The 22,131-nt window shown below is 51.9% G+C and overlaps 1 protein-coding gene across 1 annotated transcript; it reads right to left on the reverse strand.

Annotated features, from left to right (window-relative positions):
* Window positions 1-401: 401 nt before the first annotated feature.
* Window positions 402-5,817, reverse strand: LOC122459842 (maestro heat-like repeat family member 5). Its single transcript, XM_043513225.1, has 5 exons — window positions 5,569-5,817; window positions 4,686-4,841; window positions 3,502-3,628; window positions 2,525-2,599; window positions 402-409 (listed from the first exon to the last, which is right to left on the reverse strand). Exons 1-5 carry the CDS (start codon window positions 5,710-5,712, stop codon window positions 402-404), a joined length of 510 nt encoding a protein of 169 aa, XP_043369160.1. The 5' UTR covers window positions 5,713-5,817.
* Between the last annotated feature and the right edge of the window lie 16,314 nt (window positions 5,818-22,131).

A 22,131-nucleotide genomic window follows, 5' to 3' on the forward strand; every position in this document is an offset into this window, starting at 1 on the left:
TACAAACATTGCTCCAGGCTGTGAGGAGAAGAGAGAGGCTGGATGTTGGAGGAAATCATTTCTTTTCTCCTAGATCAGGTCCCTTTCATCAGGAAAATGATCGGGGCTCTGCAGTGAGGGGCTTCAACTGCTTCTGGAGTGGAGCCTACAGTGTGCATCCTCCATTTTCGGCAGTCTGCCTAGCCTGAGCTGAGCTGCTCCCTTTCACACTGGTTCTCCAGTTGGAGCATGGCTGGGGAGGGGCTTGGCTTTCTCCACCTAGACTATGGGGTTGTGTGTGGCTGGTACAGCCCGGCACATGCTGCTCTGCCTCTTCTGTCTCCTCCTTCCCATGCAACAGCTGCTTTACTGTCTCACAAGAGATGGGATCAGTGGTGGGCTCAGTTAGCTCCTGTTGGCCTCTAGATGTCTGGAAGAGGGAGAAAGGGCAGGAACACAAATGAGAAGAACAAAACCTTCAGGCAGGGTAGTTTTCCATGGCACAACCCCACCCCACTTTGCTAATGCTCATTTGCAGCTTCCCTGAGAGCTGGTATTTCTTAAAGAGAGCACCCAACTCCCAGCAACCTCTGCTACCCTGTGGGCTGGCAATGGTTAAAGGGAGTCTGTGAGAATTTCTCCTCTTTCCGCCTGGCTCTGATGAGTGAGGGAATCACATGGGAGAAGCGATGTGAATGTAGGGCTTTATACAGTGTTGTGAGATGGTCCTACATGGATCCCAAAGGTGGGGTTTTCCTGCTTCTGCAGTAACTTCCTTCTAGTGAGAAAGATTTCAGAGATCAACTCCAGGGTTCTGCCCTGTAACAGTGTGTGGAAATGGGGCAGAAGTGGGGCAATGGTGTACTCACGAAAGGAGTAGGGCTAAGGGGGGCCCCATGCTGCAGTCACTAAAGCCCCACTGTGCTGTGTTCCGGCCGGGCCCCCGCCAGCCACATCATCGCGCTGGGAACCTGTGTCCCGGGGGCTGATCTTGCCAGTAAGCTCCACCCCCACACAGCTCCCATTGTCCGGGAATAGTTAATCCGGCCCTTGCCCTATTCCCAGCCTGTTCCAATCCTGCTCTTGACTCCTGACTCCGGCTCCAACCCTTGGCTCAACCTCCACCTCTCTGACCACTAGACCCCAGCGCCACTGCTCCAACCACTGGGCCCAACCAACCGTGCTTTGGTTTCTGACACCACTGATATGTAGAAGTCGTTCACCTCACTGTTTTTCATGTGTATGGCCCTGCCTTGGTCAGCGCTGGTTTTCATCTGCCATTATGCTGCCCAGTGACATGGCTTTCTTAGATGCCTTTGAACTTCTTCAAAGTCTTCTCTAGGCCCAACTAATCCACCTCATTTTTCATCCCCTGTTCCGAACATAAGAAAGGCCGCACTGGGTCAGACCAAAGGTCCATCTAGCCCAGTATCCTGTCTTCCAACAGTGGCCAATGTCAGGTGCCCCAGAGGGAATGAACGGACAGGCAATCATCTAGTGATCAGTCCCCTGTCACCCATTCCCAGCTTCTGGCAAACGGTGACTAAGGACATCAAAAAGATAAGTGTCTGTTGCAAGTACCATAGCAGGACAAAGAGCTCTTCTGTATCGGTCCCGGTTCCCTAGTTGAATGCAGGACCTGACACCAGATTTCCAAGCTTTTGCAACCATTTATAATGTCTGTTAAGGATGTACCATGTGGTCCTGTCTGATTTCAAAGGCACTTGGTGAAAAGCTGAAACCAGGAGGAAATGGGTTGAAAACCCCATGGTGCTGATGTGACTGGTACCTAGGAAACCTCCCCTTCAGATGGCCATTTCCACATTCTATTAGCTACCCAAAATTCTAAGGGCACAAGAACAACCACTCCGCTACTCCCAAAATAGCCCTGGACAGAGAGAAGACCCCATTCTTGCATAACTTCCCCCTCTGCCAGCATACACAAACACAGAGACGGTTGGGGGCACTTGTTCTTTGGATGGAACAGGAAAGTGACAGCAGTAGCCATGTTAAACCATCAGACATTTAGGCCGAGATCCACAAAGAGATTTAGGCTCATAATGTCTACTGAAATCTTTTGTGGCCCTGTGCCTTCATTCCTTAAGAGCTCACAGGGACAAGTGTTTCCCATGTGCCCTCATGGGATTTCCTATGAGCTGATAACCAATATGGGAGTGAAGTTCCCTGGCCTGCAATCACTCCATTCCAGGGAGGGCAGGTGATGAATCTTTCCCTACAAAGGGTAATCGTCGTCGTCATCATCATCATCCTTAATAACAAGAGCCCTTTTCAATTCTGTCAAGCCTTCCTTTAGAGACTTTCTGACCTTTAGGAAGACAGTCTCCGCACACAGCTACGTGTAGGGATGGAATTCCCTTGCTCCTGTACACAGATTGTGGTACCTTGATGAAAGCTCGCGTGACCATCCTTCTTCCTTAAATGCTGTCCTTAGACTGAGAAGGACACATTCAAACCTGTGTTCAGGCCCTGTGCTGCATCCCTGTACTTCCCACAGAGCCACAAACACACAGAGGTATTTACTTACCTTCATACAGGCGGGAGATGCCATCTTCATTCACTTTTTCAGACAACAAATCGCCGTAATGGTGGATAGTATTTTCTAGACATAGAATGAATACAATGGTTGCTTTTCAGATCCTTCACTGAAACCTGCTAATGATGCAGCCATTCCCCCAAGACACCCTTGGGAAATTCAAGACATTCCTTACATCTGTTCACAAAGCACATTAGAGAAAGCATCAGATGCCCAGAAGTTACTGAGAGGCTGATTTCCAAAGGAGATTGAATTCACATCATGCTGGTTTCCCCTAGGCGCAGCCCAAAAGTTGTTGCGGGCACTGGAAGTTGGTGCAGTCAGTGCAGTAAAGTTGCTCCCTTCATCGTGGAATACACGTTAATTCACGCGCACACACACCGTTTTAGGATTCTGGTGCTGTTGGAGGGAACAGAGCAGCCATCTAGAAAAGGCCTCTGAAGGAAGCATTTAAAAAATATCAAGTGAATTTGCTCTGCTTACCAATGAACAGGGCTGAAGAATGTCTTACTGTTGTCTGTGAGCTTTCCAGGTACTGTAACCCTGGAAGAGGAATTTGGGGATGTGGCACTCGTTGTTCTGCATCTAGAAAGAAAGAAGGAAGAAATGCACAATATACAAATGGCATGTTCTTCCTGCAGCGAATAGTCCAGGAAAGCCAAAGCATATAGCCAGGCCATGGCAACCGCCAATATGAACCCATACACCAGAGCAGCACCTCTCTGAAGTTCCAGTTGTGTTCTCCAGAACCTCAGCTTTCATTTGAAAAGACAAAAGTTTGGAGTTCGGAGAGTTTTGGAGAAAAATGTTAACAATGTGAACAGATTGTAACTCCTGCCAAAATGAGCCAGTAGAGAGCCTGGAATGGAGTCCTGCAACCCTACCGAAGTGTATGGGTATTCAAGGTCTAGGGTTAGAAAGGTCTCTCTCAAGTCCTCATTCACCACTCTCAAGTCACAAGGAATTACTTATCAAGCAATTGCAGAGATGCTTCAAGAGCTGTGAGGATCCATCCCAGGCCATGCTGCGGAACAGCGTCTTCAAATGAGCCCACCCGAGGAACTCTGCGCAGCGGAAGAGCGTCAGTTTACATGGCTGCAAGAGAAGGGGAGACCAAGAGCATTCTCCCTGAGAGAGGGATAGTCTGGGGGACATGGAACCTTCCCCGTCCCTTGTTCTCCTGCTTTTCCTGCTAGTGGAGATTCCTGTAATTTGTTCTACACAGGAGACTGCTCAGAAGAGGAAACAGAGAGTTGGCTGGAGAGAACCAGAGCTGTCCCATCCTTTGGATGGTTCGGGGCGGTTCCCCAGGGTCCCGCACTTTGGAGGGCCCCACACCTCAGGGGGACGCAGGACCTGGGCCATGCTGGGGCCAGCAGCAGTACTCCTGGCTCCGCTATCCTATGCCCTGCCTCGCTGGCTCCTAGTGTCGCTCAGGAGAGATGGGGCCGGGGCCTTGCGGGAAGGGGAGGAATGGGGGTAGGGTGGGGGGCGGATAAGGGCCAGGAAGAGGTGTGGTGGGGTGGAGCCTGGGGTAGAATGTGGGTTTGTCCCGGGCCCTGTGCCCCTCTATGGATGGCCCCGAAAGAGTCATAAGAGATCTCCACAGCTCAGTCCTTCTGCGCAAAGAGACTGAAGGAGAGCGTGAGTCAGCTTTGGGATCCCAAAGAGTCTGACCAAAGGAGCCCCCAGATCAGGGTTCCCTCCACATCCCAGTTGGCCTAAGGAAAGAGGGCAATATCCGGTGAACGTTGAGAAGCTAGGAGCTGGAGAAGTTCTCTCTGGATCTCCAGGGAAGAAGACAGGGCAGCTGCACCTACTTTCCAGAAGGCTGTGGGAATTCCCTGAGCCGAAGGGGCACGTACAGATCTATGCTCCCTTTTCCTTTGCTGCCTCTTGTTGTGAGCCTTGGGATGCAGCAGCCCAAAGGCCTGAGGCCTGTCTTTACAATAGAGACTCAGGACTCTTTCCCAGAAGAAGACTTTTCTTCCAAATTGTGCTGTGAGGATGAATGAGGCACTAGGCTCCAGCATGGAGTGAAGCAGGGAGGAGAAGACTCCACTTGGGCAAGGGGCTCTGGCGATGAATGGAGCGGGGGCCCCAGGGGATACTGGCTCTTTGCTCTTAAGGAAATAATGACTGTGGCACTTATCAGTGCCACACTCTCATCCTGGTCTTCAAGATGCAGCAGCAGCAGGAGCAAGCAGTTGATGATTTCCTGCTGCACGAAGGGTTTGTCGGAGTCCTGCACCCTGCTCACCACGTTGCCAAGCAGTAAAATGGCAGCTGAGCGCACACTGCCCTTCTCCTGGCAATGACACACAGGGGGTGGGGGCGCCCGGTTAAAGCCAGGCAGCATCAGAAGATAACAGGACAGAGTTGTTATGCGCACGCTGCTCCGGTTCCCCTGTGTAAACTTACTCGGCTGGCGGGAGCAGGGAGGCCACCAGGCCAGTGCCATAGACATCTTGTGCAGGGCCTGAGACGCTGTGCAGGACAGTGCAGCCCCAGGGTGTCCCAGAGGCAGTTTCTGTCTGGAGATCACAGAATCCTAGAACCCGAGAAGATTAGGGGAGAAGGCGGGAAGGCTGCTGGAGACTGGTGTGGGGAAGCAGAGAAGCAGCTGCTGGAGCCTGGCAGGGATTCGCTGCTCCAAAAGACAACATTTCTTTTGCTCTTCGGTGCCCCTGAGAGCCAGGCCATTCCTGACCCACCTCTTTCCTGCTGAGAATCTCCACCTCTTTGGGGGCCTGTGTTCTCCAGGCAGCTGGCCATCTGCCCTGTGCCAGGCCCCCTCTCCCCAAGTCCAGGCTGCAGCAGGGGCTGGGGGCATGGCGCTGAGGCTGAGCTTTGGCGAGAAGAGCTCTGACAGGGAGGTGGCTCAGCAGGAGATTCCCCACCCATGGCGGGGGCATTCCTTGCAGGCTCCATGGCAGGCCTGAGGGGCTGGAGGAAGGGGATGGGGAGAGAGACACGAGGTCATCAGAGACAGGTGGAGGGGAGGAATGGGTTTCTTGTGGGGTTCCAAGCCTTACGTCATCAATGAAGGGGCGAAGGCTGACGGCAATGTCCTGGGAGATGGAGCCAAGCCCCTCCCTGTTGAGGAGGTAGATGATGTCTGCAGCTTTATGCATGGCCTCCATGACATGCCCTCCATCCCTGTCACAAAACATGGCCATGATTTCTGGCAGCTGGGCCCAGAAGAATTGCACCTGCCGGAATGAAGAAGGCAACTCATTACTATCCTAGGTGACAGCCTGGAGCACATGCTGGACACTTCCACCTATGAGAAACCACGGAGGGCACAGACCTCCAACGGGGCAGAAAGTCATTCTCCTCTAACTCTGTGCCAGTTGCTCACTGTCACCTTTGTTTTTGCTCACCCCGCCTTCCCCATTGCATCACATCTGCAATCAAGGCTCAGCTCACGGGAGCCGTGAGCACGTCATGCCTTGATTTGCTCAGTAAAGAACCTCCACCATTTGAGTGCTTTGTTTTAAACAACAAAGCTTGTGTGTGGATCTCACTCTCATTTCTGAGCTATTGGATAGATAGCCAGTTGCTGCTGTTTCAGTTGGTTCATTCCCCAAAGTTAGACTAATGCACAAGTCATAAATAAGCCCCCAGGGAAAGGGGAATCTCCAGACCTCATTGAGCGCCAGGTAGAGAGGCGTGGGGCAGAAGAAAAGCAAAACCCCAGGAAAAGGTGAGGAGAGAAGCATGGCCTTGGGGCACTGGAGGAACATCGCTTCTTGTCCCGTAACCCCATCTAGGCACATCCAGCCAGGAGAAATCTCACCCTCTCTCTCCCTCCCTCTCTTTGCCATGCCCCACAACCATTCCTGTGCGGAGAGGAGCTAGCTGGCGGTAGGGCTGCTTAGCTGCTGACAAAGTACCCCAGAGCTTACTGGCTTGAGCTGCTCTCCAGAAAGCCCACTTGTGCCTGTCAACTCATGAATCTCACCTCAGTGCAGAAAGCCATAGCAATATTTCTCTGCTGCTCCTCCTCCTTCTCACTCTGGACGATGGTGATTGCCTCTCTGAAAACTGCAGGGAGCTGAGGGTTCTCAAATCTGCACAAGACCTGGGACAAACAGCATGGTCAGCAGTAGCTAGCCTCCCCAAGGATCGATCCAGTGTGATACCCTGTCTACACTGCAGTTTCATTGAGTTTGTAACCAGTTAGTGACACTGTAGCTTCTTCAGGTGGTTGGTGTCATCACGCACTATGGTTGAATACTTGATTATTTACTGTGACAGGTAACAGGACTAAAGCAGGCATGTGGGGCCTGATCCTTTGTTGGTGTAAGCCAACAAAGCTATATCAGTTTACGCTACCTGAGGTGTCTTCTGGCACTCAGTTTTTCCCATGTAGATAGAAGCCCCTAACTGTGCCTACAGAACCAGTTGAACTGCTCCTCCTGTCTGCCTGTGACACTGACATCCTGCGGTGCGTGGCCCCATGTGCTGCCGGTGTGGCTCTGACCGCGTTTTGGGACAGAAGTCCACAGATTTCCTCAGCAGGCACTGATAAAAGAACTGACACTTTAGCAGGTGGCACATGTGGATGGATGCACAAACATGACTGCTGCCTGACTGTGTACTGAAAGCAGTTGATCTGTGGACGGAGTCGGATGAGTGAGACTCACAAGGACACATGGCTCTCAACCCTTTTCCCTCAAGAGAGACCTGCACCCAACTGAGGCTGGGCTAACTACAGCACCCGAACAACTGATGGCCATGATCAGACCCCATGTGTTTAGCCGAACAGATCTGTTCTTCCTTTTCCTTTCAGTCATTACCTTGGGGGGCTGAGGCAGCTGGATCCCTCCACGGGGCTGGATGTCTGCCTGGCCATGTAGGTCCCTGGCAAGTGCAGATCCATCACATACTGCACTTGCCTGACGAAGAGGATGAGCATCTGGGGATATATTTCCAGGATGGCTTCTCGGTATCCCTGAAGGAAAAGGACCTTGTAAATGGTCTTCATTGTCTGGAGGGGGGAAAGAATTTCACTCAGCTCTCCCAATCTGGCCCCATTGCCATTCGCTATTGTCCTTTTCTCATGTCTCATTTCATCTCCAGCGTATTACAAAACAGTATTGGCTACTGAGAGGGGTGGAGACATTTGGAGGCTCCTGAACCTTCCCCCATTCCTGGAAGGGAAGCAGGATGGAAAGATCAGAAGAGTCTGGATGACATTATTCCCCATTATTCCTCTTTATGGTGCAGAGCCTGTGCTTTGGCTTTCGAGCCGTGACTGGAAGGGCTGAAACCATCCTGAGGAGATCCGTTCTCCTAGGCCCAGTGTTTATTGCCCAGTCAAAAGTACTGGACTTCTAACGATCCCATGTTGGGAAGATTTCTAGCCACAGTTTACAGAGCCAGAAATCTGGATAATTCCAAGAGACACCTGAAGTGCACCTGCTCACTAAAGGGCCATCTAGAGCAGAAGACAACTGAGCCAGGGTACCAGCCAATAAACCACTTAAGATATGTAACTTTGACCTTGGGGAAACTTTACTGACGCCTCTTTGGTATGATTGGATGTGGCGAGGACACACTAAGGCCTGGTTTACACTACAGAGTTAGGTCAAGGCAAGGCCGCTCACCCTGCATCACCCTAATGATGGAATTTCCTTCCCGTCATCAGAACTGCCCCTTGGTGCCAAATTCATAACTCCACCTCCACAAGTGGCAGAGAGTCCAGGTCAATGCAGTTAGGTCGATGCAGTGTCAGTGTAGACACTGTCACTTACGTCAACTGGCTTTCAGGAGCCTTCCCACAATGCCTCACCCTGACCCTACCATCAAACAAGCTCTTCTAGTGAGGACGTGCACTGCTACACAAGCAGCAAAGTGTGGACACACACCTGGCATGGAATTGCTGTGGCAGCTGTATGCTGAGGTAAGGTAGGTCGGCTTCATTGAGTAGTGGAGTCATGGCCTGAAGCTAAGAAGGGGAGAACCTCTCTCTCACACACAACCACACCCCCATCCTCCCTGCAGTGGCGGGTTCACAAAGTGACATCTCAGATCTCACAACCAGAGACACATTGCCGCTCTTCAGAAACAGAAGTCAGATCTTCCCTGCTTGGCCACCTCTTACCCTCCCCAGGGAGAGGCTTGGAATGTAGGCAGGAAAGGCGTCTCTCAGAGGAGACACTGATTGGTGCAGGGAGGCTGAGGCAGGGCAAGTCCCTTCACAGAACGTTTTATTTATTCTTTTCCCCTAATGGGTTATTGTTTCTGAAGCTAGCACCACTGTTTCCAAGACAGTAACCGTGTACTGACCACAGAGTGACCACCAGACTGTGCAAAACTCTGCTCTGTTATGCAAGGATCAGTCCCAAGGAACTTGCCTGACCTCACTGGAATTACTCTATTTGGGGGTGTAACGAGACCCAGTGTTTGGTCAAGTGTCTCTTCGCAGCTCAATCCTACTGCAGTGTGGTGGGCAGGATGAGGCACTGAATCAGAACATGCCCTGATAGGAGAGGATTCAGGAGCTTGGAAGGGGAGATTGCACTGCTCAGTGTGACAGAGATGGAAGAAAACTAGTATTAAAATCCCCCTCCTCTCTTCACTCCATTCTTGCTAATCTAAGTACTGCTGGTCCCCTCAGGCATCTACAGAGGAAGACTGCAGATGGATCCAAAAAACTTCCAGTCATTTGACTTCCATATTCGGTGAGGAACGTTGGACATGGTGGTCAAGCCCTGGGGACATTGAGATCTAGGTTGGACAACTCAAGAGCAAATGGCCTGGATTTAAAGGTCTTCAGGAAGCTTGACTGAAATTCTGTTCCAGAGCTGCCGAGATTCTGTAGCTTCTGAGCACAGCCCCTGGAAAGCACTGTGGCTGTTCCAAGAAATTCAGACCTGAAAGGTTTACAAATCAAACACTCAAATATTAAAACTCACACTGTATTCCTCTGGTAACTGAATTAGATAAGAAAGTCAGTTTCTTTCATGTTGCTCTTTAATTTGCTCTCCAGTGTGACACAGATTTGTCTCTCCTCACTGCAGAACTGCATTGCAGAAGATGCTGAGGAAAGCTGGACTTTTGACCGCTGGCTAGGGTCCAGTTGGGTTTCATGGCCCCTAGGCACATGGTGTTACAAACCCCTCAGCTAGCTGACTCTTCAAAGGGATCAGCAATAACCAGCAGGACTGAGAGTTAATAATCTATTGAGATGAAAAGAGGCACTCACCCCTCTCAGAGCTATTATTGCCGGTTGTCTGCAGACTCGGGCAGGCTGCACTGCACTTACGCTCTTGTCATGTGTGGATACTTTTTTTTTCCCTCCAACAATAAGGGCTGGAAATTTCTCTCTTAAGAGATATACCTCTGCTGCACAGCTCCATAAGGATGAGTGCATTTTGTCACCAGTTCCTCAGCCATGGAATAACTGGGGATCTGACTAGAAGTAACAATCCTGCACTGGTCTCCAGGGGATAGACGGATGGGCCTCATGGGCCTTTTCCATCTTTTCCTTCTCTCCTGCAGTAAGGAGCAGCCAGACCTCATGAGCCAGGATGTTGAGTGAGCCCCAAAGTCATTTATTGGCCCTGTCCTGGATCTGAGAGGAAGTGGGGTGACCCATAGAAATCAGGACAATGCTGGAATTCTCCAGAAAAGTGGCAGGTCTCTATCCTGGGGAGGGCAGGAGGAGGGGTTGGCTCCTCAGGGGCTGGGCCTGGCCATCTCCTATGAGGAAGCATGGACAGCTCTCTGCACAGCAGGAAACTCCCTCCAACTGTGTGAGCCCCACGGACCCTTCCCGGCCTGTGGCCTGTCAGTAGGAGCAGGAAGAGAACGACTGGACTGAGGGGATAACAGAGCAGCTCCCTATCTGTGCGATGAGAGTGTGTGAGCCACACAGGTTAGAACCACGTCCTGGGGATGGGAGCGAGCCAGCAAGGCCAAGGCCCTGAGCGCTGCTTTTCTGGTTCTGGGATCACAGCTGTTGTCGAGCCAGATTAAGATCCCTCCCAGGATGTCTCCAACCTGGAAGAATGCCAGAAAGTTGAGGGATGGATTTATCAATGAGTGGCTTCCTCCCAGGGAATCCCTCTTGGCAGCCCTGCAAGCCGCCTCTGACCTCAGTTGCCCATCTTGGCTCCTCCCTAATCTCAAGAAAAAGGCTTTGACAAGTCCAGGAACCCCAGTCTTTCTGAGGTCTGGCTGAGCACCTTAAGGGTCAGAAACACACACAAAAGGCTTCCCCAAAACCTGAGAGTGGGCACAGCCCAAACTCCCCTGATGTCCCAGGGCCTGGGACATATGTTGGCCCACCATGTCTTTTGTGGGCCACATCCAATCCTACCTCTTTGGCCCTGAGGATGTCTCATGGGGCACAGCTCTGTGCTGATTGGGCCACAGGTTGAGAACCACTGCTCCAGACCCAGCTGGTGCAACTGATGTATTCCAGAGCCCATCCCAGAGATGGTAGGCAGGGCCAGTTGTATGGGCCCAGCCAGCTCCAGGCCCCAGCCCTCTATACTGCGGGATTCTAAAACCTGCCGTAACAAATCTTAAAGCCAGGTCTCTAACCTCGTGTTCATGCTATGGCACTAAGAAGAGCAGTGTAGACATGGTGACTTGGGCTGGAGCCCAGGCTCTGAAGCCACCCTCCTCCCAAGGCTTCAGAGATCAAGTTCCAGCCCAAGCCCAGAAGAGTCTGCATTGCTGTTTTGGCCCCGCAGTGCCAGCCCTGAGAACCTAAGTCCATAGGGCCAGGCTTTAAGGCTCCTTCTGCAGAGCTTGCAACACAGGTAGGCAGACCTAAAGGGACAAGCCACCCCCTAGGACTCTTCCATGAGAACTTGGTCATTGCTCTTTCCTCTCTCGAACAAGGAGCAGGAGCTACAAGGTGGGTGGCTGGATTCTGTTGACCTGTTCTGCTAGCAGGAGTTAGAGCCCTGCACAAATCAATCTGCTGAATGAGGGGCCATTTGTTAACTTCCCGCTGGGACCTGCTGGAAAGAAGGAACAAGGGCAGAGACGGGGACGACCTGCAGGAAACCCTAGGAACAGGCAGGCTCGGGAGGAAGCTCAGGCTGAGGATTGTGTTCATAGATTAGTCTCAGAGTTTCCAGGAAAGCCAAAGCCCAGGGAGGGAATAAGTCTGCACTTATACACCACGTGCTGGTGGTCTTTGGAGAAGGGCTTGAATGTCACCTATTTCCAGGCCGAGCAATTAAAGGCAACGTTGAAAGGACCGTAGGAAATGTGAACCCTAATTCCTTTCTCGAGAAGTTGCGCAAGCTTGGGCAATTCAAGGAGGTGTCTGGGCTTCAGATTCCCCAGGTGTCAAATGGATAGAATTCCCTCCTCCCAGGAGGACGCTGCAGAGACATTAATCAGGGGGAGTAAAAGACGCTGAGAGCCTCCTACCCAGGGGATGTAGAAATGAAGTCTGCCAGTAACCTCCCTAGGTCAATCTAATTCATAGGGGTGGCGCTCAGATCCAGAGGGGATGGGATATAGGATGAAAGCTTAGGAGAGAGAGAGAAAAGTGCCAAGCCAAATTCTTCCTGATACTTCAGCTGGAAAAACAAGGCTTTGTGGCAGGTCTGAAGAAACCATGTCTGGTACTGGAGCCTAATGTGGAGCCCATTGGCAGACTATGTAAGTGTCGCCTTGCCAGAGCTGGGGCTGTCACACACCTTCATTGTGGCTGGGCTGTCCTCAGGGAAGTGTCAATGCTCCAGCAGGCAGAGAACGCTTGAAAAACTTCATACCGCGGATCCCCGTGGCCAAGCGATGAACGGCAAGGGGCTGAGCCAACCTCTCAATACCATGCCAGTATCCCAGGAATGCTTTCCGAGGAGAGGAACTTCTCCCATCCCCCTCTCTGTGCAGCATCCCTCTGCCCAACTGCAGGAGTCTCTTACTCTCTCTATCTTGTCTCAGTGGAAAGATACGGTTACCCTCAGCTCTTCCTCTGCAGCTCCAAATCTCTCCAGGGTGGGTGTTGTCAGACCCTTCACGGCTGTCAGCAGCAGGGCGTGGAGCGGGGCTGAGGAAGGCTGCTCCCCGCGGGTCTGCAATGAACAGGGACAAAGCCTCTTGCGACTGAGGATTTCCCTAAGGCAGTTGCCCTGGAACCGTCTGTCCCCGGGGGAGGCTGGCAGCGCCGCGGGAGCCTGGAGACTCTGGCTGAGCCCTTTTCTTCAAAAGCCTCCACAGGTGCCAAGGTATCCTCAGTCTTTCATCCTATCTCTGGCCCCCTCTCCTGAAAAGAGATGGGAGCCTCTCGGGCAATGCTGGGACCCCAAGGGCCACCCCATTTCCTCCCTCGCTAGCCCCTCCTCCCAGGAAACCCCCCTTTTGCTGAGAAAGCCTCAATGTCCTGCAAAGCCTATTCAAGTTGCTTCTTGAGTGTAGCCAAGGGATCACTGGAGAACCTGCCTCATGTACCATCCCACCCCAAGCGCCTGAGCAAACACTCTCAGCAACTCTGCCAACCCACAGGGTCTGCGAGGAAAGGAGTGAGAATAGGGCCCAAATGGAAACGCCCTCTTCCTTCCCCACCTCGCAGCCTGTGGCGCTGCCAGAAAACAGGCAGGAATCGCCGGCAGGACAGAAAGGAATTGAGACTGAAGGAGCAAGTTAGCCTGGCTGAGGAGAATCCCAAACGGTGGGCGTCTGGGGCCAGACCCCTGTGGGTCAGAACTCACTGGGCACAATGTTACTCCAGGGGGCCTGGTTCCAGGGTCACCTAAACCCAGGGCCTGGGGTGCTGGAGGCCTTTTCCCTAGTGTCTCAGGGCACCCCCTGGGGATTACTGCAGCTCTTCTGCATGGCGCTGGATTAGCACTGTCTGTCCTTGATGCCAACAGCTGAGGGATAGCTCAGTGGTTTGAGCATTTGCTAAACCCAGGATTGTGAGTTCAATCCTTCAGGGGACCATTTAGAGATCTAGGGTAAAAATTGGGGTTTGGTCCTGCTTTGAGCAAGGGGTTGGACTAGATGACCTCTTGAGGTCCCTTCCAACCCTGATATTCTATGATGTGGTAGAGCACAGCGCAGTGGCACGCTCGCATAAATACTCCAGACGCCCCGCATTTCAGAAGCTCCCAGAATTGCAGACTTTTGTATTCGCTGCAGGGTGCTCTGTCCCTAAGAGGAAGAGTTACAAAGGTGTCTAGATGCTTTTGTAACTCGGACAGAGCCCAGATGTTGGCAGGCGGGATGGAACCTGGGACCTCTGGAGCTTAGTGCAGGAGCCTCTACCACATGAGCTAACTTGACTCTTAGCTGGGGGCTTTTACCACATGAGGCTTCCTCTTCCCAAGGGGCCAGTTTCTTGTCTAATCTTCCCCTCCCCTTGCACCCCTTTCCTGTCAGTGATGAGCACCAGGCCTCATTTTGCATTGAACCCCCAAGAAGAAGGTTTTGTTCAATATCTTCATAAATGATTTGGAGAATGGTGTGGATTGCACCCTCAGCAAGTTTACAGATGACACTAAACTGGGAGGAGAGGTAGATACGCTGGAGGGTAGGGATAGGATACAGAGGGCCCTAGACAAATTAGAGAATTGGGCCAAAAGAAATCTGATGAGGTTCAACAAGGACAAGTGCAGAGTCCTGCACTTAGGACAGAAGAATCCCATGCACCGCTACAGACTAGGGACCAAAAGGCTCGGCATCAGTTCTGCAAAAAAGGACCTATGGGTTACAGTGGATGAGAAGCTGGATATGAGTCAACAGTGTGCCCTTGTTGCCAAGAAGGCCAGTGGCATTTTGGGATATATAAGTAGGGGCATTGCCAGCAGATCGAGGGACCTGATCATTCTCCTCTCTTCAACATTGGCAAGGCCTCATCTGGAGTACTGTGTCCAGTTTTCAGCCACACACTACAAGAAGGATGTGGAAAAATTGGAAAGAGCCCAGTGGAGGGCAACAAAAATGATTAGCGGACTGGAACACATGACTTATGAGGAGAGGCTGAGGGAACTGGGATTATTTAGTCTGCAGAAGAGAAGAATGAGGGGGAATTTGATAGCTGCTTTCAACTACCTGAAAGGGGGTTCCAAAGAGGATGGATCTAGACTGTTCTCAGTGGTAGCAGATGACTGAACAAGGAGTAATGGTCTCAAGTTGCCGCGTGGGAGGTTTCGGTTGGATATTAGGAAAAACTTTTTCACTAAGAAGGTGGTGAAACCCTGAAATGCGTTACCTAGGGAGGTGGTGGAATCTCCTTCCTTAGAAGTTTTGAAGGTCACGCTTGACAAATCTGTGGCTGGGATGATTTAGTTGAGGATTGGTCCTGCTTTGAGCAGGGGGTTGGACTAGATGACCTCCTGAGGTCCCTTCCAACCTTGATATTCTATGATTCTGTGATTCTAAGAAGGAATGACTCAGCTCTGGCACGGTTGCCAGCTGTGACCTGCTGAGACCTCTGGAGCATTTTTCTGATGAAAGGGACCCGATCCAGGAGAAAAGAAATGATTTCCTCCAACATCCAGCCTCTCTCTTCTCCTCACAGCCTAGAGCAATGTTAGTACTCCCCATCCCACTATGCCAGATACCCAGAGGGGAGTGAGCTGACATGGTCAGCTCTCCCCACCTCAGCGATGGACCTCTGCCACCCTCTCCAAGAGGATTGGGCACTAAATGGATTCCAGAGCCTGAGGTACCCATCACTGTCCCATGAGACGGCCCAGACGTCGAAGGCTTGTAGAGTGACTGGTGTGAGTATTCCTCACATGCTCCTCGTGAACCATGTGGATTGAATCCTCACTTGTGAGATCCACTCCGACTTCGTCTGTAGTCTCCTGCATCTTCACCTCCTTTGTGTCCACCTGGGTCTCAGCTGCTTTCTTCTTCAGGGAAAAGTCCACCTTCTTGGAGACGAAACCGTTCTCTCCTCATTGCTCTCTGCCATCGAGTTATGGGATTGGCAACTGACACAGAGTCTTTTCATGCCTGACAGGATGGTCCATGAGCATTTTCTTCTCTGGGTCTTCTCTGGCAAGGCCTATTCTTGGGGGCTGAGGCCAGAGCAGACCTCTATTGCTGCAGGTTGGACGAGCACTTTGTGCACATGGGTCTGTCTGTGCTTTCTAGAGGCGAGTCTTTGGAAAAAGGAACAAAGCCTGGAATAGAAAGAAGGAGGAAATGGGTTTTTCTGTCATTCTCCAAAGGAAGGGAATTAGTTTGCCCATGATTCCCAGATCCACAAGAGTGGTCTTTTGAAGCCATCTGCTCCTGTAATAGCCAGGACTGGTTTCTACAACCAAGATCATAAGCAACACAAGACCGCCCATCCTGGGTCAAACCAAAGGTCCATTTAGCCCAGTATGCTGTCTTCTGATAGTAGCCAGTGCTGAGTGCACCAGAAGAAATGAACCAGGAATCATCAAGCAATCCATTTCTGTTGCTCATTCCTGGCACCTGGCAAACAGAGGCTAGGGACACCTTCCCTACCCATTCTGGCTAATAGCCATTCATGGACTTCTCCTGCATGAATGTATCGAGCTCATTTTTGAACTCTATTCTAGTCTTGGTCTTCACAACATCCTCCGGCAAAGAGTTCCACAGGTTAACTGTGCGTTGTGAGAATAAATACTCCCTTTGGTGTGTTTGAAACCTACTGCTTATTAACAAAGACGTCAAAGGGGGCACTAGGATGTGAACCAAGGATCACATGATCTGCAGTCAAACACTCTACCGCTGAACTCTACCCCCATGATTAAACCCGGCTGAAGGTGAAGACACATGGGACCATGGTGAAAGAGGAATTCTTCTAGGGAAGTTCTACGGCCTGTGTTCTGCAGAAGTCAGACTAGATGATGAGGGCTGGCCTTTGGGCCTTTGAAACGATGACTTTATGAAGTTAAAGTTGTCTTTAACTGCTAGTGTGAAGGTTGCTGCTCCTGTCAAAGAGGAGATGCTTTGTCTGTGGCTTCCTTGCAGAGAGGCACGAGGAGCCCTGTTCCCCCTTTCTCATAACCTTTCTTCGACAGAGCACATCACAGGTTCTCCCCCTTTTGTTCTCTAATAGGAAACCTTCATCCACCATATCTGTAATTCCTCCCATCCTAGCAAAGTCGCTGGCTACATTTCCTAGCCTGACTCTCACCCCATGGATCTCATGCCTCCTCTGCCAATGGACAGACATGGAAAGAGCACGGGTCAATTTCTATGTTCTTTGCTCATTGCCTGGGCCTAGTTGCAAAAATGCTTCCTTCTTAACCCCACTCCTTTGTGCACAGAATGTTGGGCCTCTGGGAAGAGATAGGGCCAAGCTGAAAACCAAGAAAGCTCTATTTCCAGAGAAGCCAGGAAAAGGAAGAAAAGATTGTCATCTAGAAGGTTTGAGGGTCTGGAAGGATGGATTAGCATCTGCAAATATGTTTACTTATTCTCAACTATTTCAAAATCTGGAATTTATTAGCATGGGGAAAATAATCCTTAAACTTTAAATGAAGAATTTCCCATACTATTTATAAGACCAGTCAGAAATTAGGCCACCAAAACAATGACAAAGAAATCACACCAAGATTCATGACAAATGTAGGCGACAGTTAATTGAAACCCTTTTCTTGGCAAGGCATTGCAGGGGGGAATTAACATCTTTTTTCTATAGCCCAAGGGGATAGAGTAGAATTTGTAGAGTTTTGAGATGTATCGTCATGAGATTCTTTCTGAGAGAACTACCAAGATGACAGTCAGGGGATGGGAGTGGAGCTGTGTCACTTTCAATATCTTAAGATTCATTTCTTCTGCATTATTTCAGCTCATTTATGTGTACTTCAATCATGTAAATTCTGAGATCGATATTGTCTCAATACACATACCTTTGGCAGTCGTTACATGAGACAAAGGGTTTATGTTCACAGCTTGAAGGCAAGGAGTGCAGTAGGGGCAACTCCAAGGGAAATACTATTGTTGGAGATATCAATCTAAATTCAACATGAATTTTGTTATTTCTTTTCAGTTATATCCATGGAAATTCACCCCGACTAGTCTGCTGAAAGATAAAATCATCTAAATCTGCCTCCAAAGAACCTGAAAGGCTGAGGCAGAAGGAGGACTGAGAGATGCCCACATTCAAATCAAAACAGAATGTTGAGACCTGACTTTTGCAACACGAGCCCCCACTCGACCCGAGGAGAAGGAGGCACCGACCTGTCACGTGCAGAGAACTAAACAAGTGTTCAAAAACTGGGCTCCTTCCATTTTGATTTTCCTTCCACTCTCTGTTGGCTTGTGTCCTTGCTGCCTTTTTTGCTGCTGCTTCCAAGTGGTTGGTTTGAGGTCCCTGGGGTCTGTGGTGTCCCAGTTTGGGTGGGTTATTGGAAGAGGGGGAGGACTAGTCTATGGCAACAGCCCTCTTCCTTCCCCTCCCCGCAGCATGTGGCGCTGCCAGAAAACAGGCAGGAATCACCGGCAGGACAGAAAGTAACAAACTAAAGGAGCAAGTTTGCCTGGCAGAGAATCCCAAACCATGGGCCTCTGGGGCCAGACCCTTGTGGGTCAGAACTCACTGGGCACAACATTACTTTAGGAGGCCTGGTTCCAGGGTCACCTAAACCCAGGGCCTGTGGTGCTGGAGGTTTTTGCCCTGGTGTCTCAGGGCACCCTCGGGGGATTACTGCAGCTGGCCTGCATGGCACTGGATTAGCACCGTCTGTCCTGGATGCCAGCAGCTGAGAACACAGTAGAGCACACCAGCGTGGCACACTCGCATACATACTCCAGCCCCTCAGCGTGTCAGAAGCTCCCAGAATTGCAGACTTTTGTATGCGCTGCAGGGTGCTCTGTCCCTAACAACAAGAGTTACAAAGGTGTCTAGATGCCTTTCTAACTCGGACAGAGCCCAGATGTTGGCAGGCAGAATGGAACCTCGGATCTCTGGAGCTTAGTGCAGGAGCCAAAAGGCTGTTAGCTAAGGCTACAGAGCAGACTCCTTTTCTCTCTGTCTCTAAGTGGTAGTGGTGCCACGAGATGGGCCAGAACACCACAACAGGAGATATGTGGGTTACCCCTACAGGTGCAGGAAGGGCCTTGTATAATTTTCAACAGTGCCTGTGTGCCATGGAAAGTGCATCAGAATTAGGCACCTGAGTCAGGCCAATCCCTTTGAAGCACCTCTGTACTTCTTTAGGTGCCTAAACCCCTTTGTCAAACTGGGCCTCGTTCATGCAACCAGAGAAACTAGTAAAGACTGGCTGGAGTTAATCACACTTGAAGAATGTTTCTTTTCTGCTCCCTGAGCAAGGGGCAGGTAGTTCTGTAAGAGATACCAGCTCCGGGAGATATTCATACACACAGCAGGAGGTGCTGCCCATTAGCACAGTGGCAAAGCGTCATTACCATCATCATATAGGAGTTGCTTGTTAATGATGGGATGGGAGTGCGCTCTTCTTCCTGCTCTTCTGGGCTTCTTTTTTTCACTTGCCCTTCGACTCAGATGATTCCTTGTTCATCCCTGGAGCAGAAAGAAACCTTCTTAATACTTCACTTTTCCACGTCTTCTCCCTGGTTTAGAGGATGGAAGTTGGGCACAGAGCCCTGAAGTGAATTGCCCAGGGTCAGACTGATGGTTGTTGGCAAAGCTCAGCAGAGAAATCCGCTCTCCTGACTCTTAGCTGGGGGCGTTTACTACACAAGGCTTCCTCTTCCCTAGGGGCCAGTTTCTTTTCAATGGTGTATTCTTCTCTTCCCCTCCCCTTGCACCTCTTTCCTGTCAGTGATGGGCAACAGGTTTCATTTCGTATTTAACCTCCCCAAGAAGTAATGACTTGGCTCTGGTACGGTTCCCAGCTGTGACCTGCTGAGACCTCTGGAGCATTTTCCTGATGAAAATTTTCCACCGAGACCCAGCCGCGTCCCCAGGTGCCTGCAGACTTGCAAGGGAGATCGGAATCTCTGGGAGTTTCCCATGCCGGGAGCCCAGAGATCCCCCCCAGCCCGTGGCCTGGAGACATCTCATAGGAAGTAACTTGGGTGAACTAGCCATCGTCATGCCCAGCATTGCATCCCCACTGACTCAATGCAAACACACTGGCCATGGACGAGGCCCTGGGTTAGGACCCGGTGGAGTAACGAAGGCCTGGGTCCCCCTGCCCTGGCCGTCATCCATCCTTGGGTGGCTCCCACGTCCCCATTGCCCACTAGACCGCACAGCCCCAAGAGAAGGGGCAACCATCTTGTCTCTGAACTCTCAGCCAAACAGCCCTGCACTGAAGGACAGCTATATTGCCTCTCGCCCTTGGGCCACAATGCACTGAGGGAGAGAGCAGCCATATTTTCTGTAGCCATCGGGCCACAGAGGCATGAGAGACAGGACAGCCGTATGGACTCCGGCCGTTGGGCCACACAGCCCTGGCGGAGAGGGCGGCTGCATGGACTCTCTGGCCATTGCGCCACACAGCCCTGAGTGGGAGGGCAGCCGTTTTGACATTGGCCATTAGGCCAAACCACCCTGAGGCCAAGGGCAGTTATTTGATTTCAGCCATGGGACCTCGCCCCTTCATCCCTAAGGCATCACTCATCTGTCACCATGAGACTGACCCCATGATGTCTTACTTTTGTGGTCAAGATGCAAACTTCAGTGGAAGCAAGGAGTTGCATTTGACCCTTCTAAGAGCTCCTCCCACTCCTCTATCAATCTGGGTGTGTTTTATCTCTATCAATCTGCCTCAGGAATAGATTTGAGCAATGGGGGAAGTTCTGGGGCAGAGTGACCTATCCAGAAGTGGGTCATGTGACCCCCTCCAAGAACTTCTCCCGCTTGCATTGGGCCTCATCCCTTTAGGACCAACCAGACAGTGGAGGTCATGAAATTGGGCAAGTGCCGTGGTGGGGTGACCTGCCTGCAAGAGGGGTCCATCACTCCTTCATGAAATCCCCTCACCGTCCCCTACTAATCGGTTAGGGTTTTGCACACACACTTTAGGCCATCCCAAAAGGGAAACATAATGATCAGAATAGGTAGTGCCAGAAGGTCTAGACCAAAAGCTGACGATCTCTGAAGCTCCATGTTTGCATGGCTGGCAGCATTGTCCTGGAACCTGCAACACAACAGTGTGTGGAAAAGGCCATCTCGTTCCAAGGATGTTTTTTACAGAAACCATGGCCTAGACCTTCGGGCTATACCTGTTCTGGATTGGTCCATGTTTTCCTTCTGAGATGGCCTAAGGTGGGAGTGAAACCCTCGCCAACTGCTAGAGGGTGGTGTGGGGACGTTTTAGATGGACCACGGGATGCTGTTGCGGGCAGGTCATTCTACTGCAGCACTTCCCTTCTTTGGTCAAATCCCCTCTCGGGGGGATCCTACGGGGCTGACACCGACTTGAATGGGTAGAGGACACAGGGAGGAGTTCTCAGAGGAGATATACAACCCCCTTCTGGATGGGTCATCCTGCCCTGCAACTTCCTCCGATTGGTCAAATCCAGTCTCCGGGTGTGTAAAATGCTGGTTGCCCCTGCCAAATTTTCATAAAAGAAGGGAAGAAAGGCATGTACCTTTTGGGTTATCTGTCAGGTGGCCATCTTGGACTTGGGAAAAGAATCTGGTGGCCTTTAGCCATTTGCTATATTAGTTTGGGTTGGGAAGCACACTCCCACGCACGGATTGAATCCGCGTAGATAGGGTCTAACATCCAGGCAGAGACGACGCAAAGAGGGATCGGGAGGGTTTTTAGTTAGGTCTACTCACCCATTCCTGTGTCCATCATGAAGTCCCTCCCTGACGTCCAATGCCAAGAGAGCGGCAGCCGTCCATGGCTGCCCCTGCAAGAGAAGGGAGAGAGAACATCAGCATTCCCTCACGGCTGTCATTGTGGGGAGACTGGAGCATTTCCAGAGTTCCAGTTTTGTTAATCCACCGCTTCTCTAGCCCATCCCAGTCCTTTTCCCTGTCGTAAAGGAAGCCGTGTGTGGGCTTACCACCGCCTGGCGTATTTTCTGGCGCTGAGGCAAGCGCTGACAGACGGGCTCTCGGAAGGGGAGCGTGTGGGAGGAGTTTACTGTAAGATTCCCTGGACCCCCAGAGACCCCCCCCGCCCCAGCGTCCCCCGGAGACGCCCCCGTCATCCCGCCGTGCTTCGGGCAGGTCCCGCCCCGCGGTGCCCGAGCAGCCCGCCTCCCCGCCCGCCGGACTCTCTGCTCCGCCGTCGGCCTGGGCGCAAACAGCCGCCAACGGCCCGCACGCGAGCTGTGACGCCGGCGGGGAGCGCGTCCAATCAGAGGCGCGCTGCCCCCTCGCGCGGCCGATCGGCGCCTCAGGCCGCGCCGGCGCGGTGCGGCGCGAGCGGGAAAAGCCGAGCTCCGCCTTGTCGAAGGCCCCGCCCAAGCGGTGCGCGTGGGGCCGACACCTGCTCCCCGCGCTTCTGCCGCCGGGCGGCGCCCCTGAGCGGCTGGGACAGTCCGCGCCGCGCAGGGCCGGCAGGCTGCGCATGCGGCTCCCGGGCAGCGGCCGCGGGGCTGGTGCCTGAGGGCGGGAGCAGCGCGAGGCGTGGAGCCCCATGGCCGCGCCTCTGCCTAGGAGCGGCAGACTGACAGGCCGGCCGCTTCCCGGGAGCCCCTTGAGATCAGTGCTAGTGAGAGACTGTACCTTGGACCAGCCCAAAGCCCCCCCC

Source organism: Dermochelys coriacea, chromosome 4 (assembly GCF_009764565.3).
Source record: "Dermochelys coriacea isolate rDerCor1 chromosome 4, rDerCor1.pri.v4, whole genome shotgun sequence".
NCBI lineage: Eukaryota > Metazoa > Chordata > Testudines > Dermochelyidae > Dermochelys > Dermochelys coriacea.

Coding starts and splice junctions, on each gene's coding strand:
- LOC122459842 (XM_043513225.1), bottom strand. CDS start 5,712: ATGGCCATGTTTTGTGACAGGGATGGAGGGCATGTCATGGAGGCCATG. Junction 4,842..5,568: donor TTCGCCCCTTCATTGATGAC/GTAAGGCTTGGA, acceptor TGTCATTGCCAG/GAGAAGGGCAGTGTGCGCTC. Junction 3,629..4,685: donor AGGATGAGAGTGTGGCACTG/ATAAGTGCCACA, acceptor CTTCTCTTGCAG/CCATGTAAACTGACGCTCTT.